Source organism: Phyllostomus hastatus, unplaced genomic scaffold (genome assembly GCF_019186645.2).
Source record: "Phyllostomus hastatus isolate PE091 unplaced genomic scaffold, TTU_PhHast_1.1 phas_contig_40, whole genome shotgun sequence".
NCBI classification, from domain to species: Eukaryota; Metazoa; Chordata; class Mammalia; order Chiroptera; family Phyllostomidae; genus Phyllostomus; species Phyllostomus hastatus.
In genome coordinates this window covers 56114036-56128719 of record NW_025333872.1, presented here as the reverse complement: position 1 = coordinate 56128719, position 14684 = coordinate 56114036, and the positions used below count along the sequence as shown (strand labels likewise).

The 14684-nt window shown below is 44.1% G+C and overlaps 1 protein-coding gene and 1 pseudogene across 3 annotated transcripts in view; one reads left to right on the top strand and one right to left on the bottom strand.

The window, feature by feature from the left end:
• The window catches only part of PDSS2 (decaprenyl diphosphate synthase subunit 2), a 239964-nt gene extending 237398 nt beyond the window's left edge, over positions 1 to 2566 (top strand). For 2 of the 3 annotated variants that reach the window (XM_045843763.1, XM_045843760.1), the window contains one exon: positions 1752 to 2566. In XM_045843763.1, coding sequence (XP_045699719.1) covers positions 1752 to 1910 — 159 coding nt within the window. In that variant the 3' untranslated portion in view covers positions 1911 to 2566. Of the gene's footprint in view, positions 1 to 1412; positions 1502 to 1751 lie in introns of all 3 variants that reach the window. The other variant, XM_045843761.1, reaches the window with a different exon arrangement.
• Positions 2567 to 3342: 776 nt separating this feature from the next.
• On the bottom strand, positions 3343 to 14411 carry LOC123821835 (annotated as a pseudogene).
• Between the last annotated feature and the right edge of the window lie 273 nt (positions 14412 to 14684).

Here is a 14684-nt window from a genome sequence, read left to right as displayed (position 1 = left end):
ACAGGGCAGTTTCATGGCTTCCCTAAGATTCCAAAGCTACAATGGGAGTTTGAATCTGACTGCCTCTGACTAGCCAGCTCCATTTTAGTGTTTTTATGAAGCATGATTAGCAAGAGACCAATGAACCCTACCTAGGCTGCAAGAGTCCCAAAGCCCACGTGCAGGGTGGAAGTGCCCATGGAGGGCTGAGGGCCTGGTGGGCTACAGTGCTGAGTGCTGTTGGACAGCGCATTGGAAAACCTGGCTTCTGGTCTCAGCTGTGCCACTCGTCTGTGATCCTGGGTGAGCCACCGAGCTTCTCTGGACCTCTGATCTGTCATCCCTTCTAATTAGAGGAACAAAACAGGTTATATCTTTTTTTTAATATTTCATGGATTATACTGTAGCTTAAAGTCTAATGAACAGATAAATGGATGAATGAAGAATTCAAATCCAACACTGTATATATAATAATGCTATACTGCAAATACACAGAGGGGGCTACAGTCGTGCCTAGGCAGGGTGGCGCGTAGCCCCTAAGGGCTGTCATCCTAGCTGAGTGCATTGCAGTCAGGTGGAATTTGGGGAGCCTGATGGCAGAGATGAAGGCGGTGTCGGAGAGACAAGCGCTCACTGCAAGTCATTTCCCCAAGTACGTGATGAAAAGGGAGACAGACGGAGTCCAGGGGCGCAGGACTGGCAGTGGGGAGACTCCCTAGGAGGTGATTGCAAAAAATAACCCAGGTGAGGAATGAGGAGAGCCTGGGCTGTGGTGATGGCGTTGGAGGTAAATTTGAGAGCTTTAAAGGAGGTAGAATGGTTTCTTGCCCGTACTGCATGTCCTGGTCAGGTCGGAGAGGCCCCCTCGGGGATCCCGGCTGAGGAGTGGCTCAGTGTGACTGGTCGATGCGCCAGAGGGGAAGCTCTGCGTGTACTTGCATGGACAGTTATATGCTGTAGCCCAGAAGTGAAGTCCATCATTCACATGGACTAGAACTTGTCACTTGGCCCCACCTAGCCTCTGGGGGCCAGAAAGTGCAGTCATGGGCAAACAACACTGGCACTGCCGTGGGGCCTCACCGCATCTGAGGGACGAAGGAGGACCCCCAGGCTCTGATGCCAGGAGCCCGGCAGACATGTGAGGTAGTCACTGAGGGGGAAGCATCAGGGCAGGGAGAGGTGGACCAACCAAATGGTTACAGACCTTTTTCAGCCCTAAAGTGTAACCACTTTGTTGGCAAGAGTTTACCTTATTCTTTACAGAAGGTCTTGTAAATTCATTCTTCCCAAATAGTCTTTCAGTTTTAAAAATATAGTATTTTTTTTTAAATGTAGTGTCTTCTTGAATTTTCTGATGGACTATTGTATCAACATACAATGTAGAAAAAAATTAGTTATTAACTAGGATGCTAATGAAGCCTTCCTCACTTAAGAATACCAGGCTGCTGACTTCAAAATGCCAGAGATGTAAATGCCCTCCACCTTCCTTACCGCCACCGCCCCCCTCGGGGCACGTTTCAAGGTACCAGAAGCGGGGAGTCTTGGGGGAGGAGGTGTAATTAAGCTGCTTGGAGCTTGCTGGGAGCAGCCGCAGGGAATGAACGTTAGTGCCTCACGGCCACTGGGGGACAATGTCCTCCTTCCCTCAAAAGACCGTGGCAGAAATGTGGGATCCATGTTGGTTGTCCCCTTCTTTGTTTTTCAGCTCCCCTCCCCAATGTAACTGTGGTACCTTAAAAACTGACTTTTATTGTGCATTTGTTTCCTAACAGTTGAGAGAAACAATCAAAGCTGGCAAAGGTGTGACTTCAGCTATTGACCTGTGTCGTTACCATGGAAACAAGGCACTGAAGGCCCTGGAGAGCTTTCCTCCCTCGGAGGCCAGATCGGCTTTAGAAAACATTGTGTTTGCTGTGACCAGATTTTCGTGACACCAAGTTAAAAAGGCACTATTGTTCTTTAGCCGGAAAAAACTGAGGAATGAGGTGATCTGGAGAGCTTTTATAATGAGATATATAAATTTGTTAATGACTTTAAAAACGTACAGATTTTTTTCTTCCTTTTATCACGTTGCTAAATGAATACTGCCTTCTTTTTGGAACTGCTACAAACAAAATAGAAGGAAAAAGGTCAAGCAGTTTTTACTTGTCACGCCAGAAGCGCACTTGAAGCTGTAGTAGCAGAAATAATTAATGAGATTCGCTCCTGTGACCTCAGCAAATGGACAGGAAATAAGTCCCTATTGATTGGACTGAGCCAGGGATGGCGCCAGGGCGGTGGCCTGTGGTTTTCCTTCTAGAGAGGACGGAGCAAGCTGGAAAGGCAGGTGTCAAGAGAAACGCCACGGATGCCAGCCAGGGAGCACTGTCAAATCAAAAACCAGTGGCCAATCTGTCACAACAGAGGGTGGTTCAGTAATTAAGAAAAAAACACGCTTTGTCTTCTTGCAACTGTGTCTCTGTCTTTATAGACACGGCATGCATATACTTTGCGCTTTGTGGTTTTTGTAAGGTTTGGGGGGAGGGGGTTGCTGGAAGAAAATGCCAAATATTTGAATTAAGAGATTAAAATGTTATCAAATGTTAAATTGGTTGTTGTCTTAAAGACAAATTTTCTTTTCAAGTATTTGTCTCAAAGGACAAAACTTGTTTTAAAAGCTGAACAAGATCATTTTTTCAAGTAAAATGCATTTATTTGTACGACTTCGGTGTAAAGAATACCTTTAATTTCTACAAGTTTCATGTTTATAATTGTTGTCCTGGGGAATTCTTTGGCAATACTGTTTTTTAAACCTCAGAATATCAGTTTTTGGTCTCCGACCACAGGCACCAGCTACAAAAGGAGCACCGGCAGCCCCGCAGCCGGCAGTCGGGCACCGTCCCCGTGTGGTGCGGTGGGCCGGCTTCTGCGGTTTGCACGCCTGCAATCTGAGAGCTCCGTCGACAAGAAGGCTGAGTTTACATAAATGATCTAGATCGAGACTTAGCTACCTTTCTTCCTCAAGTGGTGTAATTACAGCCCTATCTGGAGACAGCGGACACAGCAAACAGATTTTATTACCTTGTTCACTCAAACACCAAGTGAAGTTATTTTAGTTAAATTCCTCCCCGCCCCAAAAGTTACAAAACCATTTTATCAGGCCCAGCATGAGGCATGCAATGAAGAGAAATTTAAAGCTACAGAGATTGATGCATTGTATTATGAAATATTTTTAAGTATACTCGAAATATTCTAATTGTACAGTGTATGCTACTACAATTTGAAGGCCTATAAATTTAGCTGAAGAGAACATTCTTCTGTTTGAAATGTCTTTTCGCACAGAAATTGGCTTAATTAGTAACTGTGCTTAGATCAGAATAGGTTTTAATCATTAACTTCCACAAAGGAGGAGTCATTCCTCGTGTAGTGTAGTTTTGTTAGCCGGTAGCCAGCAACTGCAGGACCCAAGGCCAGATCCCCAGGCTCTTCTGGTTCTGGGTCAGTAGCGGGTTTGCTGTGTTGCCTTAAGCAAGTTGCTTCCTTCTGACCCTCCATTTCCTCACCTGTGAAATAAGGTTAAACGACAATGTGTGGAGCCCCTTCCAGCTTTGTCTTGTTTTCTAAAAGTTCACCATTTCTGACTGTCTAGATAACAAAGATGCTGCTGCGTGAGACTCAAGGACAAGGAAGGTGACACCCAAAGAGAGGCTCTGAGGAACACACAGACCTTAGTGACAGGCCTCTTGCTAAGCTGCCCCACAGGTGACCTGAAGAGTTCCCGGCTCACCTCTGTGTGACGTGCAGCCCTGGACTCCTGTTTCTTTTCTTTTCTTTTTTTTTACAACTCATCTGGCTTTTTTTTTTTCTTTATTGGGGGCGGGGGTCCATTACTGTTTAGTCCCTTGTACCTTCCTTCTCCCTAAAATCACCACACAGTTGTCCATGTCCACAAGTCCTTTTCCTCCTGTTTCAACACGCACCTTGCGGCTTTCTTTGGGACCTTTCCTGCCGCCCTCACTGAGTGACAGAGCTCTGCCCTTCCCACAGGGCACACTGCCTGTCTTTTCAGGTCTTACTTAGCAGAGTTCCCGCTCCCTCGGCACCTTGGCATGCACTTGTTAACCCTGACACATCGTATAGTTCACTCGGGTGTGTCCATCCTTCCGCCGTCTCTGCGCCACACTGGAAGAAGCAGAGTTGTCTGGGCCACACGTTAAATACACTGCAACACGTAGTCTCAAAAAAAATCTCACAATGCTCTAAGTAAATTTACGATTTTGTGTTGGGCAGCAATCAGCCATTCTGGGCTACTTTAGAGTCTAAAGTATTATATTAAATACTGATAGCCTTTCTCCTTGACCCTTCTTTAGGGATATTTATCTGTTAACCCATATTAAATTATTGTAATTTCAGACAATCTCTAGGGAGAAATTGGGGGCACCAAGTCATGCTTAATCACACTTGCTGAGGCCCACTGCCTGCGTACACCCAAGGAATTGGTAGTTACTGGCCTCAGAATGTCTCCTCCTTCACCCCCTCTCTGTCATTGCTCCCATGTCCTGTTTCTTACTGGAGGGAAGAGTTCAGTTACTAACAGTAGTGTGCCTCATTCTGTCGGGTCCCCCCAAGCTTGCAAGTTGGCTTCTCTAGACCTCACTCAGCTCAGCTCCCTGAACCTGCCTGCACACGACTCCCGGTCAGTTATGTATAATAAAGACTGCGTTAGCAAAGGCTCTGTGTTAAGGGCCTTCACTGTTCCACCTTGTTTGAATCCCATAACCACTCTCTGGGGTAAATACTGTCAGCCCCCATTTACAGAGAGGACCACCTCTGACCCACTGACTCACCCTCACGCCCCACCTCTCCGCCTGACAGTCTTTCCAGAGAGTACCCCTGTCTCTCCCTTCACTGCTCTTTCCAAATAAGTCTTTTTTCTCCTTTCCATAAATCTCGAGCCTGTGGTCTCCCATCTCCTTGAGTCCTCCGTGTTTCCTCTGCTGGCCCTGAGTGTGCTCGGTTCTCCCTGTCCCTAAAATAAAACTCCCCCCTTCCACCTCCTTCCACCTCCACTCTTTCCTCCCAGCTTCACCAGCGCTCCTTCTTACCTCTACGGACTCCTTAGTCCTAGCAATTGGTCCTTCATTCCAGGTCCCCACCATCTAGACCAGTGGCAACACTACATGCTCCAAGAATACTTGTTAGACAAATCAGGTGTCTCTCACTGCACAGCTCCCGGAGACACTGCGCAGATGAAGGCCCGACTGTGAAGCTCTCCCAAGACACAGCCCTGCAGGCTGACTCCCCACAGCATCTCCTGCAGCTGACCGAAACTCCCTGCTTGGCGCCTGGGCCCACCGGGGCTCTGACGCTTCCCTCTTCTCCGACTCCCCTTCCTGTTCCCACCCCTAGGGACAGCCTTTTCTCAACGTTTAAATTCCCTTTCCTTAGGAACTACAACAGTTCTCTGCCCCACTCAGTCCTCATACTTTAAATTCCCCAACTTAGAAAAAACATTTCTGGCATAAAAAAACAATATCAATTAGATATTGATGAGATAGCCATTTGCCGTTCAGGGTTGGTTAATGTAGTTTGAAAGAAGACAAGGGTTATGTTTATCATTAAGCTGTTTTGTAAGTTTTACTTGATGATAACACTAAATTGTTTTCACAGTGTTCTTGCTCGTATAATGTGGTTCTCTTAGTCACCTATAAAAATAAAGCACCAGTGACCTATTCGCCTGGACCAGGTCTCATTCTCCAGGGTTCAAGACTTTATCCTTTTTCTTTTCTTCTTCCTGAATTTACTGGGGGTGACACTGGTTCACAAAATTATACAGGTTTCAGGTGCACAGTTCCACAGCACATCATCTGTGCACCGCATTGTGTGCTCACCAGCCCAAGCCTGGTCTCTGCCCATCACCGTTCATCCCCCCATACCCCCTCCTCCTCCCCCGGCCTTGGCAGTCACCAGCCACACTGCCGTCTGTGTCCAGGAGTTCCTCTCTTATTTCCTTTTTTGCTCAATCCCTCCACCACCCCCTACCCAGTCCCCCTCTTTTTTAATCTCATCTATGACAATGTTATTGCTACCCCCCGGATGTGGATGACACCTACACACTCGCGGTAAAAGACACTGAACTTGGTGACCAGAAAGTAATCTGAATAACCCATGATTACGTGATCTCCTTTCAAAATCTGACAAGTTGCTACACCATAGATCACTTTGGACAAGTGGATTTGGAGAAATTGGGTTTAATCAACAAAATTGCAGCTAAAGGATACTTTTTCTTTTTTAAAAAAAGATTAGCTAACAGCAGATCCATCACTAATAAGGAAAACCTTGCTTTTCAGAAAACCCTTTTTGATCTCCTTCCTAGAGTTCTTAGTTGCAAGAAGGTCCTTTTCTGCCTCTTCATTTGTCTCCCCACTGAAACCCTGTTGTTAAGATTGCCTTTCTGACCAATGGGAGCCCCAGGGTTTATCTTTAGCCTCGGTAATAACTGCCTCTCAATCTAGAGAAGGCAAAGCACAAAAGGGCAGAGATGGATTGGGCTGGTTTTCTAATCCATTTAACTGAGGACAGGATTGTCATTCCATTATTATTGATAGTTTCCATTATTGTTAATCATGTTTTAGTAATAATAAAGTTATTTACACTTTCTTTAAAAACACAAAGCAATCTAACAAGATAATCATTTACCTGTGTCTCTTTTCCTACTTTCAGTCCTGATCCCTTCTCAAATTAACTGTTTTATTCCTTCAGGATGGGTCCTGCCTTTCCATTAAGGAGATAACATACTTCTGAAGGTGATTGAGAAAGAGGTGTCACCCAGGGAGAGTCCAGAGGGGTCAGAACTGGTAGTGGGGTCCACCCCTCCCTTTAGCTTACCCCACCTGCCCTTGGAGTTCTGATATGTTAGGTGTTACGCTGTTGGTGAAGGGTGTCCTACCTAAGTATCTATTTCTTCCACAGAAAGAGAAAGCTTCTCTCTCTCTCTCTCTCTCTCTCTCTCTTTCTCTCTCTCTCTCTCTTTCTCTCTGAGACGCTGACTCCATCTTCACAGAAGAAGGACATTAGCTTTCTCTCCACTCAGTCAGCTGGCCTCTAAGACTAACAGTGTGCCCATCACTGTTTGTCCCATGAGCACATGAGTGGGCTCACCACTGCAAGGGCTGTTGGACTTGCTTATGCTTCACTTTTTAAACATATTGAAATCAATAACCACTTTAGAGAAATTTTGCAAAATAGAAAAACAGCGGTCATTGACAATCTTACTGCTAGCATAATCAGTATCAGCATTTCATTTGTAATTCTTCTAGCCTTTTCTGCCGTGCACCATTTTTACATGGTTGTAATTATAGTATAAATTCAACTTTGGGTCCTGCTGCTTTCCCATAACACATCATAAACATTTTCCACGGTGCTGTAGTCTTCACAACCATTATTAATAAGTAGCTTAAATTCTAAGCAAAGCATCTGAAATTTTGTTCCTGGTTGGTTTCTCTATTGTAAATGGGTCTTTGGTAAATACTTCGTAAGTCAACCTCCCAACCTGCTATAAAGAAAGCCTTTGACTTAGGAAAATAGTGCCCCTGCAGGTTCACAGCAGCAGATTAAAACTATGAACCGAATTCCCTTAAAATTCTTCAGCTTAAATGGTTAATCCTCTCAGTTCTCATTCTTGCAAGATGAGCTCAGGATGGACTCACACCTCCACACATTTTCCTTTTGCCTCGCCAGCCACACTTCAATATGATGACTTCATCCTTTCCCCGAAACTCATTCCCCCAGGACAGGAAAGGGGCTTTGCTCGATTGTCACAGCTCCCGCTTTTGGCCAAGACCACGGGGCACCATTTTGTCAGAGGAGAAGCCATCTTGCTTCTTCAAAAACTTGGGAGGGAATTCCTAGGGTTCGTTCGAAGGAAAGCAAAATAATCTGTATCTGACTAAAATCTTTCATGCTGTAACAGTATGAGCTCTGTTGTGTTTTGTTATTGTCTTGCTTTATTTGGGTCTTTTTTTAAGTTTTCAAATGAACTGGAAAACAACATCAAGCTTGGAGAGCTAAGCTACGCTGGCAGCCTTTCCCTCCTCAAATCCATTGCTGTAACTTGGCTGTTCGCATCACTTCTCACTTTCCAGGCATTTTAGTGGTGTCCCCTGCCTGGCCACCCTCCTTGTGTTATGAACTGCACAGCAACTTAAACCTACTTGTTTACTTGGGATACTATCGATTTTTTTTATCATAGGTTGCCAGTAGCGCTTTATTTTTTTCTTTTCAACATCCTGTTCTGCAGCTCCCATGGCTCTTTCTGCCTGGATGCCAAAGAGCCGGGCATTGGCACGGGCCATGCGAAGACTGGCAGAGGTCCTCACGTTCTTCTCCTCTGTGATCACCCTGGCTTTCTCCTTCTCGTAGACATTTCCCGTGGGCATGACTGGCCTTTGGGTGGCTGGCTGGCCACTTGAGTTCTTCAGCAGAGCTGTCTCCCTTCCTGAGGGCGGAGGGCTTCCTAGGGAAGAGGGTGAGCTTGGAGCGACACTCCTTGGGCTGCGGCATGTGGGCCTGCAGGGGCTCACTGATCTCAGTCCACCTCCACAGATCCATCGAGATCCCAGTAGTCCATGCCACCTTTTCATGGATGCCAGCCACCCTTGACTTCTCCAGGCTGTAGCCACTGCCCTGCCTGCTAGCATTTGTTGTACCTGCAGGAGGGGCATCTCACTATGGGCCCAGTGGGTCCGGAGGTAGGGCGGGGGGCAAGGGGCATACCTTGGCTTACCAGGCCTTGGCACCTGCAGCCTTCCACACAGGCCGAATAAGCCACGTGGCAACGCGCAGCTGCCAGTCCTTGTGGAAGTGGAGCTTTAGGATCATGCCCTTTCGGCTGGGTCCCGCGGCTGCTCCCTATGGGCCCAACTTCTCCGAAGGAGAACAGCCACCGGCGATCGGTTTATTTTGAGCTTCCTAATTGCTGCCCAGTTATGCGATTCTATGCCTTGCTTCTCTTTCCTTTCGTTCCTTCTTTCCTTTTTTTTGAAGAATTAAAATTGCTTAAAGTGCCCCCCCTTTTTAAAAGCAGCTTTATCAAAATATAATTTACATACTGTAAAATTCACTGAGTTTTAGTGTAAAGTTCAATGATTCTTAGTAAATTCACAAAGTTGTGCAGGCAGCACCACAATTCCATTTGAAACGCCCCTTGCGCCTGTTTGCAGTCAGCCCCTAGTCCCGCCCTCAGCCCTGGGCAGCCACTCATCCAGTCTCGAGCTACCAGTCTGCCTGCTCTGGACATTTAATGTGAATGGAAGTATACAAGAGTTAGTCTTTTGCATCTGGTTTCTGTCACTCAGCATGTTTTTGAGGTTTATCCATATTGTAGCATTAATCGTTATTTTATTCCTTTTTATTGCTAAATAGTATTTCATTGTAGGGATGTACCACAATTACCTATCCATTTAGTAGTTGATTGGTACTTGGGTTGTTTCTACTTTTTAACTATTAGGAATAATGCTGCTATTGAATATTCAAGTACAAGTCTTTTTTTTTAAGATTTATTTCATTATTTTTAGAGAGAGGGGATGGGAAGGAGAAAGAGAGTGAGAGAAACATTAATGTGTGGTTGCCTCTCACATGCACCTAATGGGGACACAGCCCGCAACCAAGGCATGTGCCCTGAGTGGGAACTGAACTGGCAGCCCTTTGGTTTGGAGTCCAGCACTTAATCCACTGAGCCACACCAGCCAGGGCTCAAGTACAAGTCTTTTTGTGGACATATGTTTTCATTTGTCTTGAGGAGATCCCCAGGAGTAAAATTGCTTAATCATATGGTAAATTTATGGTTAATTTTTTAGAAGTTGCCAAACTGTCTTCCAGAGTAGCTATGTCATTTTACATATCCACCAGCATCGCATGTGGGTTCCAGTTTCTTCACATCCTTGCCTACCCTTTGTAGTCTCTTTTTTATTATAGCTATTTTAGTAGGAATGAAGTAGTATCTCATTGTGATTTTTATTTGCATTTCCCTGATGATTAATGATGCTTAGCATCTTCCCATGAGTATATTAACCATTTATATATCTTCTTTGGTAAAATGTCTGTTGAAACTTTTTGCCTATTTCTTAATTAGATTATTTGCTTATTGCACTGTAATCATTATTTATATATCCTGGATACAAGCCCTTCATCAGATATGCAGTATGCAAATTGTGCTCTTAGTCTGTTTATTGCTTAACTTCACTTTCATAATGCAAGTGCAAAGTCTTGTCCTGGCTGGTGTTGCTCAGTGGATTGAGTGCTGGTCTGCAAATCAAAGGGTCGTTGGTTCAATTCCCAGTCAAGGCACATGCCTGGGTTGTGGGCCAGGTCCTCAGGATGGGGTGCGCAAGAAGCAACCACACCTTAATGTTTCTCTCCCTCTCTTTCTCCCTCCCTTCCTCTCTCAAAAAAATTAATAAATAAATAAAATATTTTTTAAATAAAGAAATTCGAAGTCTTTCATTTTGATGAGGTCCAATATAATAAATTTTTTCTCTTATAGATTGTGCTTTTTGTGTCCTATCTAAGGAATCTTTGCCTAAAAGTCACAGAAGTTTTTCCCAATGTTCTTTTCTAAAAAACACAGTTTTAGTTCGGATATTTAGGTCTGTGATCTACTTTGAGTTACTTTTTGTGTACATTGTGAGATAAAGGCTTAAATCAGGGTTTCTCGGTCTCAGCCCTGTTGACACATTGGGCTTGACGGTTCGTTGTCACGGGGTCCTCCAGGTGCGCCTCTGGATGTGAGGCAGCGTATCTAGCCTTAACCAGCCCAACACCCGCAGCACCTCTGCCTGCAGCGGCAATGGCCGGACTCGTGTTCAGGCGTCATCCAATGTCCCCTGGGAGGTCAAATCGCCCCCACTGAAAACTGCTGGGCTAAACTAGTATTTTTTATATTTGCACAGCGAATTGTTCTAGAACTCTTTGTTGAAAAGACTATTATTTCCCCTCTTTGAATTGCCTTGGCAACTTTTTAGAGTATCAGTTGACCATAAATATAAAGATTTGTTTCTGGACTCACAATTCTGTCTCATCAATCTCTATGACTATCCTTATCCCAGTACTGCACTGTTTTGATTAGTATAGCTTTATATTGTTTTAAATTTGGAAACTGAGTCCTCCAACTTAATTCTTTTTGTTTTCATTAAAATTTTTATTTTGAGATAATTGTGAATTCACAAGTAGTTGTAAGAAATAACACAGAGAGACCCCATGTGCCTTTATGGTCCTCCGGCGGGCAACCTTATAAAACTAGAGCCACGGCCAGGACATGGGCATTGGCACCATCCATCAGTCTTACCCAGATTCCCCACTTGTACTCATAGTTCTTCGTTTTCAAAATTGTTTTTAAAAATTGCTTTGGCCCTGGCTGGTGTGTTTCAGTGGATTGAGTGCCCACCTGTGAACCAAAGGATCAGCAATTCGATTCCCAGTCAGGGCACATGCCTGGGTTGCGGGCCAGGTCCCCAGTGTGGGGCGCGTGAGAGGCAACCACATTGATGTTTCTCTCCCTTTTTCCCTCCCTTCCCCCCTAAAAATGAATAAATAAAAATCTTTTAAAAAGTTGCTTTGGCCACTCTGGGTCCTTTGCATTTCCATAAACATGTTTGGATCAGTTTGTCAAACTCTACAAAAAAGCCTGCAGGGATTTTAGTAGGGATGCACTGAATGTATAGATCAAATTTTGGGTAACTGCCATCATAACATTAATCTTCCAGTTCATAAAACATGATTTTCCTTTTTGTTTAATTGTGGCACTATGTATATAGCATAACACAGGCCATTTGAGTCCATTATGGCTCAGTGACATTAACTGCATTCACACTGTTGAACAACCATCACTGCTATTTCCACAACTTTCCCATCACGCCAAAGAAAAACCATGCTTTTTTTTTTTTAACAGCGATACTGAAATTGCCAACCTACTACTTACTGTATGGTCTTCTGTGGCTTCCAAAGCCTGTTTTCAGATCAGTAATTTAGTACTAACCTCTGCACCCCAAGGAATCCTGGTACTTGTCTTTGGAGGAATATAGAGTAGTAGCCACCACCACCTCCTTATCCACAGGGGTTACTCCCGTGACTCCCAGTGCCAGCTTGAAACCAAAGACAGCATCAAACCCTAGATACACTGATCTTTCCCTATGCACACCCGTTCACTGAAAGGGAGTCTTTACGTCTTCTCTTTGGCACATCTGAACTACCAGCATCACTATTCTTACACTTTGGGGCCATTACTAAGTAAAATGAAGGTTAGGTGATCACAAACGCTGTGACGCTGTGCCAGGCAGTCTGTGACCTCGACAGCTGCTACGTGACTAAGGGGAGGGTCCCGTGTGTGGTGAGGATGCACTGGACAAAGGGTTGATTCACATCCTGGGCGAGAGGGAGTGAGAGTTCACCACGCTACTCAGAATGGCACACAATTTAAAACATGAATGGTTTATTTTTGGAATTTTCTATTTACTGTTTTTGTCTACAAGTAATTGAAATGGCTAAATGCAAAACCACAAATGTGGGGGGACGGTTATAGACAGTCCTTTTTAAGAAAATGGACTTTAGGCTCCTCAAATCACAGCTCTGCCATTGACAAACAGGTTACTTAACTTCTCTAAATCTCACGTTGTTGTGCACAAATTTAAACACTTATTCTATCGATCTTCTGGGTGTGGGCTTCAGACTCCCACGGTTATCCATGCCTGCCAGGTGCTGTGGGAGCTACACAATGAATGAACCTGCCTGTGACTGTGAACATTTTTTCCCCACAATGTTAAAGTTAGGCAATTTAACCACAAATGATATTTTAAATTGTTATGGTATCCCAAGGACATATATTGTGGAATTAAATGTAAGTTTTGCATGTAATATAAAACGTGAGTCTTGAAATAAATTTAGAATTTGTATTTGGGTGCTTTGTGCTAATACACCTTCCTTTCCATACCCCCCATTCTACTTAAAAGTCTTTTACCCTCTAGTCGCTCCCCCCACCCCACCCCAACAGACACTCACTCATCATTCCCAGCCCTTTTCCCCACAGAACCTCAGAATCCTCCTCAACACAGCCCTGCAGGCAGCCGCTAATAACATGTGAGAGCTATCACATAAGCCGAAGGCTATTTGCTGTCTCTGTTCAACTGGTTTACAGTTATTTGCTTTGGGCTTTATTTTACCATTTTGGAGTATTTAAAATAAAATCAATGGCTCTGAAAATCAAGGTGATTTTATTTACTTCTGGCTTTCCAAATGTTATGCTCTTCCTTTCAGATTATTTACTTTACCTGCTTTACATATAAATCATCACAATAAAGATAATGAAAGGCAACCTACGGTATGTTCGCTCACTTTCGAAACGACAGTACCCATCATGCCATCCACGTCTGCCTGGCCAGAGGTGCTTACACTCCACGCACCTGTGTCCTGATAGCTGTCACCAGAAATCAAAGGCCCACTAGTATGAAAAAATCCTTTATAAATGTCATCTCATGCCTCATTATGAGCTAGTTCCTATTCAAGACAGACTAAATGTGGTTTTGTTCCCCATTTAAGAAAGGTTTAAATTTTATCTCCTCAGATATAAATCCTGGGGTATGTTTGGGTTTTGTTTTCTTTTAAGATTCTCATCTCTTTATAAAGATGCATATATAGGATGGACAAGGGCAAGTAGTAGAGAGAGCAAGTCTCTTTTTGATTAAACATCTATACTTTTCTTTCCAGTGTCCTACCTACCAAGTCTTTATGATCGCTGGCTGGCATGACAGATTACCTTAATTTGTATCTAGCTGTTGCTAAGCTATCGCATCGCCATGGTATCAGGGCACTCAGGCAAATATAGATTCCTGAAAACAAATGCGTAGGAAGGAAACTTCGTCCCTAGCCCCCTGCCCCTCTGCTGGCGCCTGGATAGCAGTTCAGCGGTGAAGTTCTGTGTCACGGCTGCTCTTCAGCCATAACACCAAACACAAAACTGAAACCTTTGAAAACCAGACCACAGCCTATAAAATACAGTGATGTCTGCAAATGTTAGATCTGTCACCAAAGTCATCAGTAGTGTGGATGCCTACCCCTTGTAATGACCACAACAGAGCACACAGTAACCTTTATTGAATGTTTGCCCTCTAGCAAGATAAAGCAGCAGCAAAGATACTGCCCTCTTAATTATAATCTTTATGGTCATACACTCAAAATGAGTGGCGTATTTTTGTTCTGTCCCAATAAATTTTTTCAGATCGTTTTTACATTTTCAAATGCTAAGAGAGGAGTTCAGTAGAATGCATTCACGTGAGCTTTACCTTCCAGAGCGGTGTAAACATGACCAGCACTCTGAGTTGCTCCCTTCGCCTTCCCACGTACAGATAGGAAGAGACCATTTCATCCGAAGGGAACAGCTCAATTTCCTTAAAAGTGTCCATCAACACTGTCAGATATATTTGTAGACTGGATGCATCACTCGTTTACCTAAATAGTAGCGTGAGTAGCTATTTTTAGAAAGCTTTACTATAAATCTCTCTATATGACTGGACTCGAAGCAAGGCTATAATTAGGAAATAACCCACTTCCTCTCTTGGCTAGTCCTAATGAGAGCTTTCCAACTTCAACGTTGTGTTTGAACATTTCTCCCATTCATAGCGTGTGCCCATCAAAAGTGCTCTCCGTTTGCAATGTGTCAGCGGTACTATTTATAA